The sequence below is a fragment of the Polypterus senegalus genome, chromosome 12 (genome assembly GCF_016835505.1).
Source record: "Polypterus senegalus isolate Bchr_013 chromosome 12, ASM1683550v1, whole genome shotgun sequence".
NCBI classification, from domain to species: domain Eukaryota; kingdom Metazoa; phylum Chordata; class Cladistia; order Polypteriformes; family Polypteridae; genus Polypterus; species Polypterus senegalus.
In genome coordinates this window covers 67,715,089-67,741,944 of record NC_053165.1, presented here as the reverse complement: position 1 = coordinate 67,741,944, position 26,856 = coordinate 67,715,089, and the positions used below count along the sequence as shown (strand labels likewise).

General features: G+C 35.2%; 1 protein-coding gene across 18 annotated transcripts in view; it reads right to left on the bottom strand.

Annotated features, from left to right (window-relative positions):
- Positions 1–26,856, bottom strand: part of rimbp2 (RIMS binding protein 2) — a 227,816-nt gene that overhangs the window by 46,526 nt on the left and 154,434 nt on the right. For all 18 annotated transcript variants that reach the window (XM_039772064.1, XM_039772056.1, XM_039772059.1 and 15 more), the window contains 7 exons: positions 19,453–19,529; positions 18,730–18,839; positions 16,230–17,054; positions 11,845–11,996; positions 5,548–6,024; positions 3,531–3,668; positions 870–1,025 (listed from right to left, as the gene is read on the bottom strand). In XM_039772064.1, coding sequence (XP_039627998.1) covers positions 870–1,025; positions 3,531–3,668; positions 5,548–6,024; positions 11,845–11,996; positions 16,230–17,054; positions 18,730–18,839; positions 19,453–19,529 — 1,935 coding nt within the window. The remainder of the gene's footprint in view (positions 1–869; positions 1,026–3,530; positions 3,669–5,547; positions 6,025–11,844; positions 11,997–16,229; positions 17,055–18,729; positions 18,840–19,452; positions 19,530–26,856) is intronic.

The window sequence follows — 26,856 nt, the reverse complement described above, 5'->3', positions numbered from 1 at the left end:
ATTCAAAAAGCTCTATTTTTTAAAAGGGGATTTGATTATTTCTTTTTTTGCACTCTGCACATAATTAAACACTATTGCAGTTGCTTTAATCATTAAGCATATTCAAGACTTCTTCATCATGTGTGAAATAAAAAGCCAAATGCTAAAAATAACACATTTTGAAGGAATGCATGTCCTACCAGAGGTAATTTGAGAGAGCCAGTTCTGCGCCACTCTCCAAAATCACATCGCGCCAGGAGGCTCCCCGAGTATGGAATGTCCTTATTTAGGGTACAGGCGTCTCAGCATTGTATATAAAGTGAAGAAGTGTGTGGGTCAGTGCAAACTACAATACGGTACCTTTTAGTGAACATTATTGGGTTTAAAATAACATTTGAAAGTTTTTTTGGAAGTGTATCTAGTGTAACAGTGCATTGATGTTATAAAACAAAAAAACTTCAAACTTTAATACAATATATAAAAACAGGACAAAACTCTTATGTGCCATGTATTTTAATGACTATCATTTCTACAGTTATATAAAATTGTTTATATTCACAAATTCTGACATTTAAATCCAAGTTTGGAAATTCCTAAAAAGCCTGCAGCTCACAAGCTATCAACACCTATATATCTATTTTAAAATATTCAATGGACTGTGCACTGCTTTCCCTAAAATACGTATAAAAAGAGCAACAATTTAAAGTGTTCACAGGAATAAACTTATACAGGCAGGTATTGATGAAAGATGAAATTCAAAGATTGTGAAACAGATGATATATTCTACAGGCACTTTTTTTAGACAGAAACGGCGCCATTCAAGTGCAGAGAGGTGTGTATGAAAAGGACCTCAAAGTCTAGAACAATAATCTTGTCATTTCATTTGTTACCTTAAGGGTGTTATGAGAGGTAACACTGCGCCTTCGTCCACCTTCCTCCAGCTGCATCTCCGAATACAACTCCTCCTCATCTTCCTCCATAATATCAGATAAATCTGAACCCCGACTACTCTCTGACAAGTAATCTTCAGTGTGGCTGTACTGGGACTGCATTCAGACAATATGAAATGACAGAGGAGAAATGCAGCAAATAAAACATTACAATTGATCATCTAGTGTGAATATTTCAATAAAGTAAAGAAATTACATTTACTGAAGTACTATTGCCTTGCTTGCACTCATTAATGGTAAATTTAGTGAGTGCTTTTAAAAAAACCAATTGGCACAGGTTTCATTTTGTCGGGATGCTAGCTGCTGTACCGCGTCCACCCAGCCAAGAGGGGTGCATCGAGTCTACTGCTGCAATAAAAAGTTTGATAAACCACAGCACCAGTGGGCTTTTGGGAGAACAGCAGCAAAAAAGACATGTTAAAATTGTGCTGGAGAAATAACAGAACAGATGATACGACTTAATGGAAGCTGTCCAGTACTTTCCCATGCTTTATCTCCACCATTTCTGGCATATAAGTGACACCACAGAAACACAAGCACAAGTCAACAATCGGAGGACAACACAGATTTGGACAAAAAGTAGTATTGTGCATAGTTTGCCTTGCACATGTAGCCACATTATGGGACAATACAACACGTTTGTTTCAGTTTGTAAGAATAGCATTCCAGGCATCATCCTTGGATGTTTTTCAAATGTAAATGTGTCTCCATAGGAAATACAAACAAACAATTAGCAGATGCAACAACAAAACACATTACAAAAAGATACTGAGTCACTTGGGGTTTACTGCTGTTGCATGGGAGATATAGAAATGCATTTCCAGCATGGCACAGTTTCTGTACACATTGTACATGCAACAGTATATCCAGTTCATATTAGCACTGAATGATCAGCCAGTACACAGTGCACCACCATTCACAACTTTACATCTAAAAACACAGCAAGAGAGAAAAAAATGGTAAGATAAACTCATGCTAAAAATTTAACACATCACAACATGGCTTAAATAGAGACAATAATTTTATAACAAGATATAAGGACTGTTTACATATCTCAGACTAACCCAGACAATCCACATTGTATGGAAAACTCATCTAAATCTTCAAAAGACTTTGCTGGACAGTCATCTTATCAAACGACCTTGAGTAGACATTATTCTGCTAATCTTAGCCTGGAGATGTCTATTCATTGTTTTACATCTGAGATGTCTCACCTGTCCTACAGTCTATATAAACACAGAGGGTTTCAGTCTCTCTGTTACATCTTGTCTGAAGAAGGGCCCTGAGTTACCTCGAAAACTTTCATATTGTAATCTTTTTAGTTAGCCGATAAAAGAAAGCACTTTGCTTGACTTCTCATTACATCTAAAACTTAATACTTTCCACCTATAGTTGTCATTAAAGAAACACAGAAAGTAGTAAAAACGAATATGAGGACACCAAATAATGCTAATATTCAATTGACCATTATTCTTTGGGAAAAAATATAAATATATGGGATACAACTGTTCATAAACTGCTGAACACCTATTAATTTGTAGGTTGTTACGTTGTAAAAAATATATATATATATATATATATATATATATATGGGAACATTATTGAAGTCACTGGTTCAGTGCTCATTTCTTAAACAGATCACACTAAACACTCCCAACAATAAATTCAAGTGCAATGCTGTAGTCTTACTGCTGCTTTCATGAAACGTTTTACCTAACCTAATGTTCGTCTGGCTGGAGCTGAAAACCATCCTGCTGAAGATGCTACCCACTATTACTTGTGTTTGATACCCTTGACTTTGTTATATTGTAAGTCACAGTTGTAATTCTGATACATAGTGACACAAATATAAAATAATTTTTTTTATTTCTTATTGTGTATCCTCACTAAGTGCGACTGAAGAAGACAGCTGCTTGTTCGGCTACAGGGCTTCCGAATTCTAAGATATGATGCAAGAGGACGATCGCTGCTCATCTGACAAGTAGCATTCATCTGGAGTATCCACTACATGAACCTACCTGGTGCTGCTATACAGTCTTCATTTCATAAGTCTGCTTTTCAATTGCCTAAAAAGGACTATTTTTTTGTATTTGTATGTAGGAGAAATCAAAAATAAAACTTCCAACATTAAACAGCTGGTCTCAATGTATTTCTCTTTTGATGGTATCGATTTCATTTTAAACACTGTACACTAAATAAACACCACACACTGTATGCACATAATAAATGTGATCTTTGATCTGAATCAACAATGTTCAAGATCGACAAACATGAAGCTATTGGCACTTTATACAAGGAGCTTTCATTGTTCTAAATGTGGATATTCATTATTCAGAAATTCTCCACCTAGAGCCTCATGTGGAGCACTAAAGAGTCTACCTGCTAACTGAGAGTAGGCAAAGGTAGGAGGCTAAGAAAAACATAAGCAGGGCTATTGCAAAGAATTCAATATTTTACATTAACAAACAGTTTATTTCATTTATATTTTTACATAACTGAATTAAATATAGTTTGGCAGGCAATACTATAAGCTATAATAATTCAACAAACTAGAAGAAAAACCAAAAACAAGCCAACTTTACACAATTGCAGCACTGTTACCTGTCGTCCCAATTCTGAGCCTCTCAGGAACTCATCCACAGATGCTCCACGTCTTTTAACATGTGGGCTTTCATATCCATCCTCTTCTTCATCAGAGTTTAAAGGATGAACAGCAGTGCTTCTCTCACTGAAAATACTCTTTTTTTCCATTTAAATACCAAGAATAAATCCAGAAAGAAGAAATTCAGGTTTATGTAGCTACGCTTCAGGAGTCTTCTGCTGAAAACATGGTTCTTTCTACAAATGTGCAATACTAAGAAATACTAGGGTATAATTAAAATTCTCAGAAAAGCAACATAAAAGTATCAATAACAGTCTTCTGATCATTTTCACAGTAAGTATAAACTCACAACATAGTTTCTATGTGCAGTATGTAAAACAGAATATATTGCATAACTGTACACAGTAAGGACATAAAAAAGACAAACTTAACATTTTATAGAGTATGAAGTCACAGTAAAGGTAGAGAATATTTACATAAAGACTGCACATTCACCAGTAATTAGGAAATTCCCTTTATTTGACAAGAGTAACACCTAAACAAAGATTTGGAATCAAAGTAAACTGACTGTAGTTACAATGATAGAGCCTCATGTTTAAGTAACAGTGGCAAGAGAAACAAGCCTTCAGTGCATAAAAGTGTGTAGTTAAAAAACATGGACTCTTCAGTAAAAATAAATAACTTGTAAATAACAGGGAGGGTAGTATATCTAAACACTGTATTTCAGCCAGCAGTAATCAAGTTGTACTTCTGTGGTTGTAGGTTTTCATTCCAACTGGTTTCACAAACCAGTGAGTCACTCTTCCTTCTAATTTATCTAATATTTTAAATAGTTGGAAAAGTTTATGTTGTTCTTGCCTAACCATAATGAAAACCTAGAGGCACAGTGGTAACACAGGACTTAACTTGAGAACCAATGAACTGGCTAATTAAGTGAGTTCATTTCTAGGGTTCAGAGAGCTAGCCAAGACATTGACCTACAGTATGTGACTAGCCTTTGCAGGAAGCACAACAGCTGTTCTAATCACTGGTCATGGATAAAGACCAAATTACACTTATCTGGCCATTTGTTACTGAAAAACAGAATTGCGTAATGCAATTCAAAGACAAAACAGGAACATATTCAACTAAATCTTTATTAATTATTCAGCTCTTTCAAAAAAAAAAAAAAAAATTAAAAATGCAAGGTGCATTTACTATTTTGACTTTCAAAATAAAGAAGCCAAGCGCTCAATTCAAAGGATAGTGATGACATCCTACTGAACATCTACTCTGGATGATTAGCTTGGCCGGTCTTCAGATTTCAGGAAGATCATGTCCAAAATGCTAATTTGAATCAAAATGGTATTATTTAGAAACTACTCATTTTGAAGCTGCAGCAAATGTATGCTTGGAGAATTGACAGGAATAAACAGAAAAGCAAAATCTGCCATAATTATTGTCCTGGGAGTTGCAAATTCATTTCTAGTTTTCTAATGTAATTATGCTATTTGTGTACAGCATGCAAGTACTTTCACATACACTTTACATGGATGTCAAACAGTTAATATAGAAGTCATTTTAAGCAATTAACCATTAAACATACTTTTAAATCTACGTGACAATCTTTTCTGCATACTGTACGTAAAACATGCAGAAAGGTCACCACCTCACATTAAAATTTTGCCACAAAGTATGAAAGGGTCATAAATGTGATATGTATGGCAGTACACTGTATAGAAGTACAGTTCTTTTGCAGAAGGCTTAAATCTAATCTGTGGCTTTGTTCTCCTATAGTCCAATTAAGTGCAGACTAGCTCGGCCAGCATTTCTGCATTACGCTACCTAATGTGCTTTTAGACTGACTGTTCGTACATTCTGGGTTGACTTCTGCTGAGGAGTTGAGTAACTGGTATTTCTATTTAGGGTTATAAGGTGCTGAATATCTAAACAATGCCATATAGTAACAAATGAGACTCTTACTCCACAAAAAAGACTCAGAAAGCTGTTCCTTCATATAAAAAGAGGTCAACTCACCCTGTTACTCTCAGCAACTCTTTGGGCAGCCTCTCGAGCCATGGCCTTGGCTACAGTGTTGGGTATTGGAGCTCCTTGAGGTTGGGGAAGAATCCTCTGGGGGGAAGGAGAGCGACGTCCATGTGAAGGACTATGAAAATGCGGGGCAGGTGGTTCTAAGGATTGCCCATGATGAACAGGTGAAGTTGAACGAGCTGGCTCCCAGGATTCATTGAGTCTCACACCATGAATGACACCAGGCTCCTCTTTGGTTTCTGAATCTCTGGCACTTGATAATGGCTTCATTTTAGGAGCAGAGAGAGAGTGAGGTGAAGGAAGAGGCACAAGAAGGCTGTGCGGAATGATGGCGACGGAGGAGTCTGTGGACTCCCCTTGTGCTGACAGCGTTCGGACAATAACTTCCCTTGCTTCTAAACCCTGGATCCGATTTAGTTCAATAAGCACACACTCAGCTGTAGGGAACATTATTTCTGCAATCTATGGAAAAAAAAAGCCAAATCTTATCATAGCTCAAGTTTATTGTTTATTGTCACACAACCACTCAATTATCTATCAGTTTACCTTTGGCAATGCTGGTAATTAAAACAATCAATAAGATGCGCCCCCACCCCCCAATGAACACCAAGTAAATTTAGGTTGAGTACTGGATCTGTTGGTTTCACTTTCCACTCAGCATGTTTTCAGCAAGACAAAAAAAACGTTTTCCTATATGATCTTCCTATGGTCAGGCACCTGCTGTCTTTATCAAGGTTTGGAATAAATGGCACCCCACAACCAATTCCTTTTCAGATGGTCTTCAATTTTTCCAGTGTGGCCCTGGTTACCCTTTGGTCCTTCAAGGTTGTCAGTCTTTGAGCTACAGTTCTTTGTTTGAGACAAATGTTTAACTGGTACTACAAGAAGACATCTCTGAGATGTTACTAGGTAACCAATAATTTTATCAGATAAGCCACAAAGTCTGCATTCCAAAGAGGGGCCCTGTCATGAAAACAGACATTTTAGCTGTTAATAAGAGCATTGGGTAGTAGTCCAGCAGCCTTTTAAGCCAGGTCCTGAGTTCTAGCCACATCTAAAAAAGGATAATGCTTGTCTGTTCTACAACACATGCTACCTTGCAATACCAACAAAACAGAGTGGCCGGGGAATGTGGGGTTAATGCAACTAATATAACATCTCATTCACGCAGATGTCAGAATACATGGCTACAGAGCAGACATATGACCTATAAGTAAAAAAGGTCCCTGAATCAAGAGGTACAAGGGCTAATGAATCTGAAACATTTGCAATAAGGAAGATGACTTTGTAAGATGGTGGATATCATAGTAATTCCTTTTGCCTTTCTAAGACAATGTTTGCAACACATCTTACTTGAACCAGCAGCAGCAAGCACATCATACCCATCCTGCTCCGTCTTCACTGGCTCCCTGTGTCTTACAAAATCGAATATATAATCCTACTAATAACATACAAAGCCTTAAATAACCTTGTGCCAAACTACATCAGTGACCTTCTCCATCACTATGTGCCTGCCTGCCCACTAAGGTCCTCTGATTCTAGCATTCTTGTTGTACCCCACACTAATCTACACTCCATGGGTGACAGAGCCTTCAGCTGTATAGCGCCCACACTCTGGAATGACCTACCAAAATTAATTAGGTCAGCTGACTCCATGAATTCTTTTAAAGAACAACTTAAAACTCATCTGTTCAGGAAGGCTTTTAGCTCTTCTTGACTTCATTCCCCTTCTCTCAGTTTACCTCTCTGTCAAGATGCTCATGTAACCTGTGTGTGTGCTAGCACATCAATTATGTTGTCTGTTAGGCTTTCTCTGAATTTACTGTCGTAATCTTCTTTATTTATTTGGTTTGTACAGTACAATGCTATATACTGTATACCCTGCCGTTCTTTCTTATATTCTGTAAGTGCCTTGAACATGGGAAAGGCGCTATATAAATAAAATGTATTATTATTATTATTTTTGAAAAAGAAAATCCTGTAAATTTTCCATTACTTGGAATTTAGTATATATTATCTTTGTATATCTTACCCATATACTGTTATTTCACTTGGCAGCCCCTTGTGTTGCCAGCTTGTAGCACAAAGAGGAAATCGACCCTATGTTGTGCACCAGTCCATCGATCAAGCAAACCTAAGTTTTTACACAGTACCCTCTGACATCTTTAATCTGTGCCCCCATGGTTGTATTGATGAAATCAGTTTCAATTAACACCTGTAATCCATTGCAAATTTCCATTTATAATTATGAATACTTGATCCATTCCTGTCCCTTGGAAACTTTATTTGCTTACACCAAAACAATTCACATCTACTAAAGTGTCCTCATCACTCATACCCTATGCTCCTAACTTGCTCTTCTTTGGATGTTTCATTAATGCTTTTATATGTTTCTTTGTAATACAAAGACCAAAACTGCGCACAATATTAGAGATGTAAACTCGCAATATCATTACATTGTATAACAGAACAACCATTATTGAATCATCCAAATCATATTAACTCCATTAATGTGATTGTTCTAGATATGTGACATATCACATACTTGATAAAAACAGTGAATGTTAACTTTGTTGTCCATTTATTCAGTTACACCTTTAAAACTCACTAATATCAAGGTACATTGAAATTAATGAAGGAATTACACTATGTTCTTTTTTTAAACACTATGAAGGTAAATAAAAAAGCAAATTGGATTAACATTTCTAATTATTTGTGTTATTTTCTGGTGTTAATTGAGGTTAGGGTTACCACAAGAACTGATACTTTGACATCAAGTGTGCATTCAAATTTCAAAAACCTTTTTTTTTGGTTTGTACTATACTATATACTGTATACCCTGCCGTTCTCTTATATTCTGTAAGTGCCTTGAGCATGGGAAAGGCGCTATATAAATGTATTTATTATTATTACATGTTGTGAATGTAAGGGAGCAGAGTGCCAGTAATATGCCGTGCACATTTCATCAGCTTCTGCAGATCTTGATCACTGTATCAGTGTGGAATCACAGCTCTACAGTAGCTGATCAGAAAGCTCTAGTGCAGACTGTATCAAGAGCAAAGATAATTATCGAGATAGACCTTCTAGCACACGCCGCCTCAGCCATGGGTACAGTCTATTTTAACTTCTCCAATTCAACAAATGCTTCAGACTCTTTCCTGTAGGGAACTCACAGTTCAGAAACAGTTTCATCCCAAGAGTTATAAATGCACTCAATCAGTCCATCAAGTGTTCCCGGTAGAACTGTTTGTACTTATAAGTACAATTACCTCACTGTAAACTTGCTTTGTGATATTGCAAAACCTGAGCCACTTAAGCTTTCATATTGTATATTTTTCATTGTTTTATCATCATCATCATCATATTATTAGTGTTGTTATTTTATAGGAAAATAAGTTTATGGAGGATTTGCATATTGAATCGCATTGTACCATACAATAACAATAGAGAAGTTGAATTCAATGCAATAGAAGATAGTGCATATTTACAGGTGGTGGTGAATGGCTTCTAAGTGGATTTAGATTTCCAGGTGCTATCTTCTTGAAGCTCTTGATATTTTTAAGATATAAAGATATATATATATAGAAATATATAGATAGATAGATAGATAGATATTACATTATACAGATAAAATGTAAACTTCATTTAAATAATGTATACTGTAAATAATTAAATGTGTAGACACGGTGTACAGCAGTAGTAATGAACTGGTCCACTGTTCAGGGATTGTTCCTGCCTCACGCTGTATGCTTGCTGAGACTGGCGCGACCCTGGATAGATATGATAATTAAACATCGAATTTATTTCAATTTTTCTTTAAAATTTTGAAGAATCGGTGTTCTAAGCTTACAGATGGCTTGACATTTATTAAACAGCTGATTGTGTGGCAATTGGTTACTTGGAGAAAGAAAAGGACAGACAGGAATTGGGGGGGTCAGTACGTTTGAAAGAGACAGTACTGCTGCAGTAAATTATTTTATTGAGGGTCGCGCAAGCACAGCAAGCATCTTGCTGGAGGCAATAACAATCTCTGAATGGAGTGCCAAATTGTCGCTACCACTGCGCCACCATGCCTAGATGTTTAATACAGGTATATGCTTTAATTTCTATCATTATGAAAATAATATCAAGTACACATCTTAGTATTTAAATTGTTCAGAGAGCTGTAACATCATGAATGTAATGTATTCTGCGCCCTGTAAGCGTAAGAGAAAGGCCATTTAAGAAGCACATAGTGATTCACACACAGAGTACATAGAACATATAGAATACAAAGCATTTAACATGCTACTTCAGTTACAGTGAGATTTGAGAGACTAGTAAATCAAATGATTTTAAGATGAAGTTTATGACGTTCTACTTTAATGACAAGTCTTTTTTTCCCCAATTTGTCTGGTTTTATCTTTTCTCTCTATCCTAACACGCTTCCATATGACACTCGGACGGTGGGCTATGACTTGATTTTCATGGCAACTTTGATATCTGACAACTTCTTTTTTATTTTGGGCACTGTGCAACTTTCTGAACTTGAACTTTCAAGTTTCTCCACCACTCTATGTCACTCAATCAACTTTTTTTTTGTTGTTGTTTATGCCACTGCTTTAACCAATAAATATTAAGTTTTTCCTTGCCTCCACCTCGTATTGCTGAAATTCTTTTTTCCCCATGCTTTTGACATTCTTTTTTCACAGAACGCTGAACTAAAGGGCTATTTATATTGATTTGCATATTCAAAGAGGCTTAATTCTGGGAGGAGCTGGGGTGGGGCAGCAGGCGCATGCATGTGCAATACATTTCATGCTGGCAAGGATTTATGTAGCGGAAGAACGTGGAAGTTGGTGTACGCACAGATTTATGCATCTGGATTTTTTGTGTGTGCACATATTTCTGTTTTTATCCATACACCATGTTTTAGTGTGAATTCTATGTACGTCGTTATACATGAGTCAGCACACCATCCTGACAGGTGCCTGTGTTGAAGATTAATGTGAAGGGATGTTAAAAGATTGCAGATGCATGGGTCGGTCATTTAGAAAATCCAAAAAACAGTTGAAGATGGTGACACTGCATCTGAAGTACATAAATTATTTACCAGTTCTGATAGAATACTAAAGATAAATAGTAAGTTATAGTCTATAAATAGGAGTCACAGCAGTTTTTATTATCTAGATGTGGGAAGATGGGTTTAATGCGCCACCAAAATTTCGTCTTAATTGGTCCTTTTTGTATCACCCACAAAGGCACAGAAGGATAAATTATGTGGAGCAGCAAGCAGTCATATCGAAAACCGTTTACTGTCATGATCAAAGCAGGCGAAGAAAGCTTTAAATCCATATGGAAGAAAAAATGTAGATAAGAATGAATGAAGCTTTAGTTTGTAATCCATAAGCATGTGTAAACTGTGCCACATTTTACAGAATGTACGCTATGATTCAGTCTCCAACTTATGCCCATGCTGATGTTTACCAACTTTGAATGCTTTTTTTGGCTCCTAACATCATCATTTTCCTTTATGTTCTGATAGCACTGACATAAAAGCTTAGGTACATTTTGGATGATGTCAATGATCAACTGTTTCTTATTATGAAATCAAAAGATTGTCTATGTGGTCACAGCATCATTTAATGAAACCAGTTTAAACTGTTGCTTTGATTCGGTCAAGAATCTCTCAATGTATTCTAATTTACAGAACCAAAACAACTGTGATTTTTTCCTTTGCCTTTTTGTTTGTTTTTAATCTGGAAGCAGGAAAACTGTGATGTGGCCTGACTGTCCAATGTGAGTGTAGGGTAGCAAGTGAGAAGCATCTTTGACCAGGGTCTAATATTGATCAAGAACTTCAGGAACCCCCACTCTGGCAAACTATGATACTTAGAATAAATATTCTTCAAATTTGCCTTATTGAAATACCCAAATATAAATAATAATTGTTCAGGATTCCCTCTTGGACAACAGTCTTGGCCACTCGATACTACAGATCAGGCAAGCAGTATAATTATAATAAAATGGAGGATGAAAAGGTCTTTTTTTAATATATTTCGAAGCATAAAATGAATAGAAACATTCAATAAAATTGTCATTAGCAACATGTAGATCAGAGGCATTGTTTTATAACTTTTAACATCAACATTTTAACAGATAATATAGGAACCTGACTGCCTTATTAGGAAAGTGTGGTCTAAATAACCCCTTCATTTCAGTTAAGGAAATACATCTGTGCATAGGCCCCTCCATAAAATAGTCTGCACCTATGTAAAATCAACCGGTTTGTATTAAAAATACCTTTTGCCCTTTTGTGCAGACAGCATAACCAATGACACTGGCGCCATTGGAGGTTCCTGTTGGGGACAGAAGAGGGTGCTTCCAGGAAACCTGGATTGTGCCAGGAGAAGACCCACATTGGACAATCACATCCTTTGGAGGGGCTGGGGGACCTGTAGAAACATACAAGAACCAGAATATTGAACATGTAACCTTATTTTTTTTAATGAACCAACGATTAAGATAATAAAACCTAACTATGGATTGTAAATTGTTTCAAGCAAATTATGTACGATTAAAAAAATATCAATGTTGACCTATAAAATATTTTTGATTACTAATCAAATTTATTTCTACCATGAACAGTTCTGTCTGAGGGGTTCATTTCTAAACACAATTTGCTTATGAAGACTAGCTAAACAGTAAGCTGATGTATTTTGTGTGTTAAAGTAACATTTTTAATATGTCAAAATTTTAAAGTCATCTTTTTCACAATTAAAAACAAGATGAAAAAAATGATTGGTTGCTGGCAGATGTGGGATTGAAGGCAGAGAAGACAAGTTTCAAAATTCGACTGGATTGAAGAAATTAACGTTTTAAGTTTTTAAGTATACAGAAAATTTGTTTAAAGCAAAATTAATCACCATCAGATTATAAGAAAACAAAGATGTATGACTTGCTTTTTTTGTTTTAAAAGAAAAACCTATTAAAGTTTAAACAGAAAATTGTGATATACACAAACCAGTCAAAAAAGCTTCATCCATGCTATTAAGCCGGTATTTAAGTTACACATAATTAAAATTTAAACTCAGGATACCAGATGAGAGCTGTATAGTTTGCTATGCTGTTACATTTCTATCAATAAGGAAACCTGCACGTTGTGTGAGAAATTTAACAATTTGTCTAAATTTTAATATGCTAACTCCTTTTATTAAAACTAAACTTTTTCCTTAAGATGTTTAACCTTGAGAACTACTGTATATACTGTAGAAATAGTGTAGGTTAAAAAAAATGTTATTGATGCATGATGAATGCAACATTCTAATAATATAACTCACTTAAGATCTAACAGGAGGTGTAAGGAAGCTAGTTTAAAAATGTTGAAGGGAAATGTGTGTTGTTTCTCGAACATTCCAAATTTTAATGCATTATTTCACATATAAAGCAGCCTGCTTTTTTAATAACCAGATTTAAAAACAAGAGATGGTTTAGGAGTTTCTCAACTATAGACTACTTAGATGGCTGCACCTAGCTGTAAAACTTAAATATCACTAAACTCAGTTTTTCTGATTTTCCAGTTGTTCCAGTTGAATTAAGCCGGATTAGAAATAAACAAAAGTAAACTGGAAGCTGTTTACTATGTGTGACCTCATGCAATACACTGAATTATTGCAGCTTTTATATTTAGCATAATTGGACGTGTTGCAATTGCCTAAATCACAAGTCAAACTCACTCACACTTTGACTGAGGAGTTTAAGGCACACATTAAACGTTTTGAAAGATTGCCATATTTTATGCAGAAAGTACACTCTAGTATTTAGCACTAACTGATGAAATGAAAGAGTATGAAATACATTTAGTTTGTTCAAGTGCCAGAACTGCTTCAAGAAATAGTTGACTGTTGGGCTGTCTCAGAATGTGTGTGTTCAAAAGTGTAAAGCTTAATGTACCTCCACAGTAGTCAACCAGCTCTGGGCACAGCTAGAGAAGTCTGGAGGTACTTAATGCTAATGCACTCAAATCCCAGGATTGCTTGCCATAGCAAAAGCAGTAATTAAAAAATGTTAATTTTCTTTTATAAAAACCCATTAATTGGTTGTTTACTCGAAAGAGCCAGAGTGCCATATCAAAACAGCACCCATCCTATTCAATCAAAAACAATTACAAAGGGTAAATGTAGTAAAGAACAACTATTGTATATGTGGCCCTGAAATTATGTTCCAGCTTGACACCTGCTAGCTTCCGATTTTTACTTTAAAGCTTTATTGGCTGCTTGAATAAACCATGTCTCTAATCCCATTCCCTAGCTCTGAAGAAGAAAACAATATTACAGTATATTAGCTTTCAAGGCTGCTGAAAGTTCCCAAGGGGGTTAAAACAAATAAATAAAAAACGAGAACAGCAGTTTTCACACAACCCAAAACAAAATATATAATTTGTTGTTTTTTAAATGTTAAAAATCTTCAGGTATACTCTTTCAAACAAAAAATAGAGACAACAAATGTAAACTCATAGTCATGGCTAAATAAAACATGCAAATACAAAGAACAGCACTGGGCTTTATTAAAATCAGTAGCATCTGCAAATAAAAAGTGGAATGTGAAATAGCAAAATCCTCTAAACGAGAGTATTAAAACATTGGAATATTGTATTGTTTTTTAAAATAAACTGCTTTCAGTACTTGGCGCAATTAGATCTTTAAGCTTTAATAAAGATAAATTAAATCACAACCCAAATGGGTAATTACCCATTTTATCCTGCACTCAGATACTAGATGCCCTCCATGGTTGCACCCTTGGCATTTATGAAGGCTTTTGTAAGCCACTGTGATCTTTAGACCCATGTTGTCAGTGTAATAATGGAAGGGCAACTTGGTTTAAAGAAAAGAAAAGAAAAAAAAAAAAGATTTAGTCATACTCTCCTACATACACTCTATTGGTTCTGGACCCAGACATCTTGATCCAGAGTGTTTTCTGTCCTACTTTATAAACTATAACACTACCTTTGATGTTTACTATAAGAATATATGAAGATTCTATTTGATATGCAAATTCTTGAATTTATTGCTGGGAAATGAATAGCCAATCACTTATAATTACTTTTGATTCCAATTTCATCCAAACATTTTACATGTCACATGGGAACAAGAGAAGTGCTTTTTAAGTTTCAAGAGGAGCCATCTTAGGGATGGGCATGACGACTAGCATTTCTCATTACATTTTTCAAATAAAGACAAACTAACATCATTCTGGGTCAAAATCTTTAAATGTGTATCAGAGAGCTTTGGTTTCACAATCCCTCATAATCCATTAACAGTTGTATGTGGTGGGCTCCCAGATGGACAAGGACAAACAAACTAAAATTGCCTTTATTTACTTCACTACTAGCACATAGACTTATCTTGCTCAGCTGGAAGAATATTAGCTCACCTCTTTTAAGTCAGTGGTTAACTGATGTCATATACTATTTGAAATTAAAAAAAAAAAAAACTAATTTTCTACTCTTTTTAAGTTTCACTCTGGCTGTTGGACTTCATCTCTCTATCTCATGGGTGGGGGTTGAATTGAATTTAGTGTTGTCAAGTGTCACTTTTTTGTATGGAATTTTTTTTGCTTTTAATAAATTCCATAAAATAAAAAAAGGCATGATTCCACTTTTAGCTCTGTACTTAATGGCGGCAGTGCAGATAGTGCTGCTACAGTCTTAGATTTGAATCTCAGTTCAGGCACCTTCCTTAAATAGGAATTTGCATATTCTTCCTGTGTCCACATATGTTTATTCTTCAATGCATTTGCTACAACAACATAAGCAATGTGCATGTTAGGTTGAGAGGTGACAGTACCAGTAAATTTTGGAATTTGCTGGAGTAAGTTTTGACGTGGACTGGCCTCACATAAGGTCATGATCTGTATCCAGTACTGTTAGTATAGACTCTTGTCCTTGTTTGATAATGGATGAATGAGATGTTGCTTCTACTTAATGCAGTGTTTCTCAGCCATTACAGTGCCGCAACCCAGTTTTTCTTATGTAAGTATACTCCCTTGGTGAACCAAATGCTAACATTGGAGCAGTGGGACAACTGATGATGAATAAGGGTATATACATGATGCAACAATGTCAGTCATTTAGGGGACTCACTACCTCACCCAACAATGGTAACTCTTGATCGAACAAGTGGTTGAGAAACATGGACCTAATAAATATAACAAACACCACCATATCACCTACGGCAAGACTAGAGTTTGTGAAGTGAACCCCCACTGATGGCTTCTACATTATCTATAGCATTCAAATCATTTGCTCATAATGCTTTGGTTATTACAAGGATTTAGTCAAATTCAGTCTTTTTTTTTTTTTTTTGCTTTGAGAGTTGCATTGTTTATTTCATACATAATCTATAAATTGGTCCGAGTTCTCAAATGCAATTTCTAGATTGACTCCATTAATTCTGTAATTTGATTGTGCTTTCATTTAGGCACACTATGCAAGCTGTGGATCTTCCTTTTCTGGGAAGCTCATCTAAGCATTCTGCGGACTAGAGTGAGATCAGAGTTTGCTAGTACTTCATTCTGATTTTTTGATTCATGTTCTAAAAAAACAGACATCTGGTTTGTTTACTTAACATATACCATTTTGTTTTTCTGTACATTCCTAATAAAAAAAAAATACAAATATATTATCTAACCTGCAGGCTGAGTACAGAATTCCACTGTAACTTCACGTTTTTCTCGTTGTTCCAAGGGAAGCTGCCATGGCATCTGATGAGGCTGTGCCACAACTTTAACCTTGTAAACTGAATTGGGCTTTAGTTTATAAAACTGGTATTTGTAGCAGCCAGCCTTTACCAAGTCATACTCTGCATCATTGAGAAAAATTGTGTGGCTATAATTACTGTTACTAGGCATCCATGAAAGCTCAGCAGAAATTTGCTTGATGTTGTCCACCCTGAGGAAAAGAGGTGCAACCACTACGTCCTTCCCCACTAACATTGTGCATCGAAGTTCATCTGAATAGCCTCTCTCTGTAATGCTTTGTATGGATATCCGATATGTGCAAGAAACTAAATTGAGCTTTTCTATTAAAGATTTTGTTCTTCCACCAAAAGGAACACTCATTCGCACTTCTTTGTCCACTAAAATATTGTAACCACTGATGGAACCCCATGCTGGAGGTATAACAGGAGGTTCCCAGCTAACAATTACACTCTTAGCTAATTGTTTAATCAAGTTAATTTTTCTTGGGTAAGGCACAATATCTTCACCAATCTCATCAATGTTAACATCTAAGGTTCCCATTCCATTGTTGCAAGTGACTGCATCACCAACCAAGTTGCCATTGTATTTTGAGTCTACTACTACGCTGCTTGTGCCTTCTGACTCAAGGCTTGTGTGGTTCAAGTAACTGTGCTCCTTGGTGTTATCTACAGCTTGGTCCAAAGGCACCTCTTCATCCTGGACAAAATCCACAAAGTTGGAAGGGACAAGGCCTCTCTGCCCATCCAGCAATTCACCTGCCGTGAAAAAAAGTAAATTGTCATGCCATTTTACATAATAAACAAATGCCCTTTATAATAATAAACACAAAAAAAAAAAAACTGGACCTGAACATGCACATACAATTCTAACACAAAGTTAACATTTTCAATAAAGTAAATTGATATTTCTCCAAAAAATAACTCCAAAAATAACTAGTTCCACAGGGAAACTTACTAAGACCCAAAATGATGCTTTCCTGTCCAATTATCATATTGATCACATTTTTATTGAAAGTGTGGCTCAGGTGAAAAGCACAACAAGCACATTGTGTAACATTTCACATACTCAAATCAGAAATTAGATAAAAGTTTAGAGATCTTTATTGTGACAAACACTGAGCATAGTGAAATTCTTTGCCACATTTACAGTAATGAATACTGTAAACAAACGCAGTAATAAGAGTGGCAGAAGATAGTCAGATAGGTGAATAACTAAATAAATAAGTGTTAAAAAAGTAACAATTATATATAAGCCAGCACATAGGTACACTACATAGTGCAAGGCAGGTAGGATTAGGTTTCTTATGACCTTATGACCTGGAGAAAGAACTTCATGGGTGAAAACACTGTATAGCAGTGGGCTGAGGCAGGATCTTTGCAAAATACAGATGTTGATGAACAGTGTGGATAAGTTATTTTTGTCAATCCTCACTGACTGGGGTCTGTTTGTCCTGAAGTCAAAAACCCATATACAGATGGAGCGGTTCATATCAAGGATTCTGAGCTTTTAGCAGCAGGCTGCAGGACAAAATGGTGCTGAAGACAGAACTATAATCAATGAACAAGATCAGAACCACAATGATCTTTGTGTCCTTTCACAGTGCCTCAAAATTGTGGCTTATTTTCAAAAATGGAAACAATGTGTTACAACACAACTATTTATGTTCTCCACAACAATAACATTAAGCTTTGTGCTTAAGTAATTAGTTTCAGTAGCACAGTACTGCGCAAAAATGTCATGCATTGGTAAACAAACCTACAAAATAATTAGGTTTTTGTCATTTTAATAAAATCATTTTTATAACAAATTAAACATTTCTGTAACATATTTTTTGTAAAATGATTAGTTGGAAATATGAAAGTTGGTCTTTTCTAACTATGTATTCATATAAAAAAAATCTAGATTGCCTATATTCTGTATAGACTGGAAACTGAGCCTGATAACATGCAGAATTTTTTTTTTTCTCTTCAACACCCTTACTATTCCAAATTTACAACCCTGCATGTCTAAAACTGGTTAGGTTAGCATATTATGTTACATTAATCTACAATATGTGTTGTTCTACATACTAATTTTTTAAAAATTGTTTTGGCATAAATTGTCATGTGTTCTGTTTCAGGCCAAAACATTAAAATGTATATAGACACAGGTATTCACAAAAAATGACTCCACAAAGACACATTTAGTGTGTGTGTATATATAAATCTAATACTCGTATACACATTATATAGCCCTTTATTTGCTGAGACTATGCCTACAGCTAGCTGATATAAGCACTTTTATATAGGAATTTAAAACTCTGGGTAAATAAATGCACCTTCCTTGATAAAAGGAAATCATTATTTCTCGTAAATAATGCATATTTCATATGTGCCTTTAAGTCAATGAGTTACTACAAACAAAAAAATACAGAAATAATGGTCAACATACCTTCATAGAAACCATCTTCATCCATATTTCCATAAACATAAAGGTATTTTCCTGCCACAAGTGGAAGCTCAGCCTCGGGGTTCTCATTTGGCCCATCGTAAGGATTGTAACTGATGAATCAGAAAGCAATGGCATTAAAATTAAATAAATATTGTGTGTATAAATAAATTATTTATATAAATAAATAACATATATAATCAGTAACAGCCTTGCTAGATAACATATAATGCGGTATTAATCAGCTATTAAAACTACAAAAAGATAACAGGAGAAATTTCCTTGTGTGAGCTTGTTGATGGCATCATTCAGAGATTATTGTTAGGGTGGTCGGTTTTGGGTATAATTGATAACTACACTAACAACAAATGTTGAGGAAATAAGTAACAAATGTAGAGAATATTCAAAAATGAGTTAGAAACTGAGATGATACATACTAACGTAATTAAAATGCAAAATGTGAGCCAATAACCTACAACAGCTCAATCGTAAAACTTAATATGTTCATACTAAAAGAGCTTTCTTCCTCTTGTTACAGAAGCAATACTATGGGGAGAACCGGAGTTCTTGCAAGAGAACAAAAGGATGAACACAGAAATTCCATACAACAGCACCCCAAATATGCATTCATCCTAACAACACATATGACAGTGAATTTCTAATAGAAAGTGATTTTGATTTACCTCTACTTTAAGACTCAAATTCAGAGGCAGACTCTTGACATACCTGTACCGTGCAATGCAAAGACGAACCTTTCCTGTATACCTCACTTTAGCTGTAGTGGAAACTAGTTCATTGTCCATCTGTTTAAAAACAAAACGCATATCAACACAAGTAAAATAGAAACATAATATCTAATAAAGGCAGTATACAGAAAAACTGACTAAATGAATGGAATTATTATTATTACTTTGCATTCATATCAGATACACTTAAGGAAATATCTATGCTACTTTGGTGTCATGTAACTGGATTTAAAATGCCTGGAAGAGCATGACCATAAAGGATATTTTACTGTATATATTAATACTAATTAATAATAATTCCCATTCATGCCATAAATTTGGAATTCTGGAGGGTCTTCCATGTCTCATTAATCCCTAGAGATGTACAGTTATCCTTGTGTTTCTTGGCAAAATTGTATAAGGGGAAGTGGCTAAGTAAGCATCCTTTATTTTGCAAGGTGAGGTTAGATGTAATGCCAGGAGCCAAATCTGGAGTAACATTTATTGGTGATATCTGCCAATTTCTATGGCTAAGGTCACTGTTGTTTTTGTGACTTTAAAAGGCATAGTTCGATAATGGGATTCAGCCAAAAATGCTCAAGTTTCTAAAGTGTGTAAATCCAGAATAACTACTATTGAACACTAGAATGATTATTTTTAAAATTGAGAAACTAAGACAAGATACAAGCCTATCCTGTAGAGGTTAAAGAGGAGACTATGTCGAATTCATGACATAGAAACATGAATTCATCAGAAGAAATACAGACTCAAAAATAGCTGTGAAACAGCAGACCATCTCTTCCAGCTGGCACTGTGACAGCATCTCTGAGTCACTATAGAAAAATATCGGTTTCCTTTACTAGATCAAGTGTTGAGCTTTTATTCTTGCAAATTTATCAAAAGTTGTAATAAGGTGGGTTTATAGGACTGTGCCATGAAAATACTTTGCATCCATTTCTGTTTATGATTTTCATGGACAAAATCTGCGGAGGCTTGGAAAGTATTCTGAACAGGGACCTGCAAATCAGCTGTTCATATCTGGCTGTGGTGTTCAGGACATTTTCTAACAGATCACAGCTAAGTGTAAAGCAAGTTGGAAATTAAGTAGTACTTGCAGTTTGAAGATTACAGTTCAGTTCTAGTAAAAAGTGGTATGCTTTGATGGATTTGACAAAACTTTGTCACTCTTGTGGAAAAAAGAAAACTACCTTACCCATTTTCTTAACTGATATTTGTCAATAATAATGTTATAGCAAGTAGGATATTCTAAGTCACAGCATCTTTTTTTCCCCCGGCTTTGTGCTGTAATCATGCAGAGAAACCGAACTTGTCAGTTTATGCAAATGAAGGCAGCTCCAGAAATGATGGAAGAGTACATGAACACATTCACTGAAAATAGGATGGACGGAGGTGTCCTGCACAGGATAAAAAAATAATATGTGGCACCAGCTGTGAATGATGAAGGTCTGGCAAAGTTCAAGTAAAAGATATGTTTAGCAAGCGCTATGAAGCTAGAGTCAGGGTGCTAAGGAGGGAGAATGAAATAAAAGAGGAAGATGTTTGCTCTCCAGGGAGAGACAGAGTCAGTTTAAATGCTAGTGAAGTTAAAATGTCCCACACGACCACCTAATAGAAGTAGTAGACATTATACATATGGTTCAAGATACAATTTCTTTTAACTTGTTCTTGTCTGCACAATCCATACTTCTCACCTGTTTTGAACCTTGCCTACAGTACTGTCAGTGCCCCCCAAAGTCATCTACTCCCGGTCTTAAATAGCTTACATATATTTGCATCTATGGACTACAAAATGAAAACATGCTACTAGTAGTTATTTTTATCCACTTCAGAAAACAAACCCAAAAAAAAATAATAATAAAACAGAACTGATGAAAAACAAGAAAAGTAATGCTTGAGTGAAGAAAACATCTAACACATATACTACTACTAATACTACTAAATGTTCAAAATTTTCATAATTCCTGGTCTTAATTCAAAAGTCAACAAAAAAACAAAAGTCAACAAAAAGCCAGGGTCAGGAAAAGCAAGAATTGATCTATGGCAGGAATGTTTTACTCATGGGTAATTGTACCATGTCCAGGAGTAAGCAGCTCCAGGGAACTTAAAACACTACAAATATGTTTTGTTTTCAAAAAAGTACTGAAACAAAACCTGTAACACAGGTCTGGTGAAATACCTGCAGTTATTATAAAAAATGATATATTAATAGTTGCTGAGAAATGTACTATGTTAAAACAGAAAGACAGAGATTAAGCTTCATAGCTGCCCAATTACTATTCACTATTACTTGAAGTAAATACACTGTACACCATAAGGCAGCATTAGAAAAACTACATAATCAAAGACTTTGTTTTTGCATTCTTGCCAAAAATTAATGCAATCAATGTCAAATTATATGGCACTAGAACTTAAAGGAAATTCTAGGACATAATTTGCAAGTTAGTTGCAGGCAATACATAGACATATAAAGCCACTCAGAGAGCATTACTGCAGTACCATGATACTGTATGTGATTAGTTATCCTGAAGTGGTTGAAAGTGCTTTAAATAGCCAACCAAAAGCAGCTGAAACACCAATGAAATTTCCCTTTATCATCAACTGTTATTATACATTTCATGACATTAACTAATTGACTGTAATAAATTATTAAATACAAATGTATCACAGAATGATACCTTGTTAATTAATGTAAACAGAAGTGTCTTTTTAAGTGTTTTATACTAAATTATTGAGTTTCCTAATTTATATTGTGCAGTAACAGTAATAAAGTTAAAGTTGTTATTAAAGGTATGGTGAGAGAATAATGTTTTGGTATCATATTAATGATGTTTTTCTTATTTGTGATTTTATCAATTGCATATAATGATTCACAGTGATGTCTTGCCTTGTTGAATTTTTAGCTTTACAAATTAACAGTTGTGCTGTTTAAAATATTCCAGAACATATCTTGTTTTAGTAGGAATATTAGCACACTAAACTCTGCAATCTTCTTATAAAAACTGAAACAGTATCAAGAAGAATTACCCAATAACATTGAAACTGGTGTATTTGGCTGTGTTATACTGCAGATTAAAAGGACTTCAATTTGTTTACAAATTCGGCAGGACTGCTGCCTAAACCAGAAGAGGCAGCAAACTGTGATCATTTTAGGTGCATATAAATATTTTACTGTTTAGAATCAATCCACAACAATGACCACATTTAAACAAAATGAAAAAATGCATATTTTAATGATACATTTCATTAAAAACTTCAATTGTGTGACCAATTTCACTTTCAACCAGAGACCACCACTTTCATAGCTTTATGAATTAATTCAGTTTTTTTTTTTTTTAAAAAAAAGGTTAACAAAACTTCTTAATGTAACATTCATATATATTAATCATTTTGCTCTCTGGATATTTGATCAAGGATTCAGTTTTGGGAGCCTCTTAAACAAGACACTATCGATAACGTAACCGGATGAGGCAGACAGATGAGAAAACTCACACAAAGCAAGGGGTAGGTGCAATAAAACAAAAACACTTTAATTAAAACCATCAAAAACAACAGTGTTCAAATGAGTGCAGTGGTCAGAATTTCATGAATAAATAATCCAATAAAACACGTGAATTGTGGAGATTAAAATCCAAATAAATCAATTAAAAGCAAGTTGAAAAATACAAGCAGAAAACCGTCCTTTAAAATCAAGTCCCTGGTGCTACCCTTTAAAAACAGACGTTTCTCCAGCTTATCCTATTAGAAACTTCCAATCCAATGAGAAAGCAACCAAAAGGTTCAGACAACCTTTTTATTCTGGCCCATGTTTCCTCCACCAATCCCATGATATTCCATGGTGAGCTGCTGAGCCCTACTCCGCTCGCACCGCTGTCACTTGCTGGCCCCTCCTAGCGAAAGCATATCCTGAGTATAATGGTTGCTCCTGCTCTATAATCGCTCAGCAGGAGTGATCCTTCAGCCCCTTCCTAAGTGCTGGCCACACAGTCCTTTTTATTTTATTTTAAAAATCAGATACTAATTGCTGAGCCACGTACAAGCTATTCTACAACCCCAGGGTGACCTCATTAATTTCCCTATAATCATTCAGACACACACATATCGGACCAACTGTCTATTAGTAAAACATATTACAATTACTAGATAATCTTGAACTGCAATTGGACTAACCGAGAGATAGACAGAGAGGGAAAGACAAATATGTCAATGTAGAACCCAAACTGATGAAGGGGGTAATGCAGGCAACACTAGATTAGACTATCCAGAAATTGTATTTCAAGTGTTGGGATGTTCAGTAGTGAATTGTCTGACTACACAGTATACTGTGCAAGTTGCAAAGGCTGTGTCCACCAAGGGGAGGGGCATAAACATCCAAAACAAATGTTTGAGAAAATATCCTCAGCATGTAATAAGTTCATAAGGACACTGCAAACAGTTCAACATTCAGGTTGCAAACCTGTGCTTTAATTGTAATGTGTCTAGGGTTACATCATTTTTCATTCACAAAAACGGAAAGTCCACCTCTCTTACTGTTTTACTTCTATCTTTACCTGAATGCATGTAAGATTATAGCAAGCCAGTATAACCAGGGAGCCCAGAGTTGCAGCTGTCAACCGGGTTTCCATGAAGCATGTGAGGTTATAGCATTTCCTATGGAAGGCAGGTAATGTCACTTACACCTCTTTCCTTAGAGCTTCCATGGCAGCTCTGCGGACAGTCCCAAATTATTATTTACTTGCAGAGCAACATCAACATGTCACCACTGATCCAGGCCAACAGTTAAAGACCAGCAATTTTAGGACAGAAGTTAGGGATTAGTGTGGTTTGTATGTACCGTGTGGAATTTAAGGTTAGTGAGGTTAGCATGAACTGTACACAATTTGAAGTTACTGAGGTTAGCATGTACTATGCCTGCCTGTAAACTTCTATTCTAAAACTGCTGGTGTAGAACTGTTAGTCTAGAGTTGCAGTGACATGTGGTGTTGCGGCCATACAAACTGATGCATTCTGGCAGCCCCACAACTGTCTCTGGTGTGCCAGGAGACAAAGGGTGCAAGTTCAACACATTGTTCAATAACAACTTCTCCCAGCCATCCAAGAACAGTTTGGTAACAAACAATACATTTTCCAGCATGATGAAGCACCATGCCTAAGGCAAAAGTGATAACTAAGTGGCTCGGGAATAAAACATTGAAATTTTGGGTCCATGGTCAGGAAACTTCCCAGACCTTAATTCCATTGAGAACTTGTGGTCAATCCTCAAGAGGCAGGTGGACAAATAACAACCCCAGAAATTCTGACAAACTCCTAACATTGATAATGGAAGAGTGACCTGCCATTAGTCAAGATTTGGCCCAGACGTTGATTGACAGCATGCCAGGGCAAATTGCAGAAGTCTTGAAAAAGAAAGAAGGGCCAGCACTACAAATATGGACTCTTTGCATAAACTTAATGTAGTTGTCAATAAAAGTATTTGAAACATATGAAATGCTTGTAATTATACTTCAGTATACCATAGAAACATCTGACAAAAAGATCTAAAAACACTGAAGCAGCAAACTTTGGTCATTCACAAAACTTCTGTCAACAACTGTACTCTAATAATTTCTTTCTGGTTGTGGAGTCCATGTAAGAAAACGTGTGCCAAGAGCCTGAAATTGTAGTAAACAGTAACAAACAAGTTAACAAACAAATACGGGAGTTATTGTAACTGGTATCCAATGATAGCTTTTATAGCCCCTAAAGTACACGTTTTGCTTTTATTAATTCGATTATAACTGTTATTGCATTATCATGTTTGGAATTAAATCTCATTTAGAATTGTTAAACAGATTTATCACAGTAATCAGATGACCCCTGGTTTTACAAATTTATGACATTTGTTGTACAATTCAGGGCTCATTTCTGCCTTGCCTGACTTTATTCATTCCTCATTTAATACTATGTTATTTATATCAGGTGGTAGTTTTGGTCGGAAGTAGTGACAGATCTGCACATCTTCAATTGACTTAGTAGATTTCGACATGTTCTGTTACTGAGCTACTGGTTAACAGTAAGTGGTGAAAAAGGTTTAAAAAAGCTAAAATGCCAGTTAACTCCAAGGACATCTACTAAAGAAACAACCAAACTGCTCAGTGCTGTGTTCCATGACAACCTAAAAAAAAACAAAGCCAAAATGGAGATGGGAGGGCAGTATAAAAAGGGAGAGCAGAGATTCTTAATAGGGAACTCTAACCAAGTCCAAATAAAAAAAAGGGGCCAGCTTTAATGTCCCGTTCTTTTCATCTTGCTATTTATTATGCACTTTATTTGTCCTACTGAATCGCATAGCAACTTCAAAAAAGTGCATTTGCTATGTACTGTATAACTAGCAACAAAAATTGAGATTTGTTACTAGCATCATCCAAAATGTTTAAACACAAAACATAACAGAAAGCCCTAATTTCCTGCATAACAAGAAACCAGAAACAAAACAAAAGTGCTAATTATAGATAAAAGTTTATTCTATTACTTTTAAACAAATTACCTTTTAAAATCTTGATCTGTATTGCAAAATCCCTTCTTACTGCTATACAAGGGCGAAGAAAAATACTTAAAAACCTGCATAATATAATTATAATGTACTATATTCAGCCTAAACAGTAATACAACCACTACATGTGTAATTTCAACAGATGATTCATTTCCGCTTGGCCAGAAAATAAAATCATTAAAACAACCTGTTAAGTAGCACTCTAAAATAAGTATAACCCATTTGGCTAAAATAAAATTAATTAAATCTCATATATTTTTTTATAATTGAAACAGCACATGACTGCTTGAAAAAATACTAAAAAAAGCAAAAAATATAAAAATGTTTAATAATTTAAAAGAAGAAAATATCAATATACAAACAGCAGCAAAACAATGGAAGCTGACAGTTTCATCTTGAAATTAAAATCTATAAAAGAAATTTTTTGTAAGAAACGATGTGTTCATTCATGTTCTCCATATTTTATGATAATGCTAACACCATGAAGATACAATCCGTACATATGAAATTATACCTTTAGTGTTCTGATATTTAAGGAATATACTATTATGTTAATTATGTGAATAAACAAAAGGTTATAACTGTTAATATTACTTTTATATGCAATTTTCCTTCAGAGTAAATGCTCTGTAGTACTCTTACTTTATTTGTTAAAAAGTTATATAAAAGTAATGAGATAATAATTGCATAGGGCTAAGTGTACCAAGTTTTGGATCTCCAAGTATTAGGCAAGCATATACTGTAAATAAAAAAGAAAAATGATATAGAAATATTTCCTTAAGAGACGTGACAGGGTGCTATAACAGCAACATTTCTAACCATAACTAAACAGAAGAAAAAAAATTCAGCAAGCCT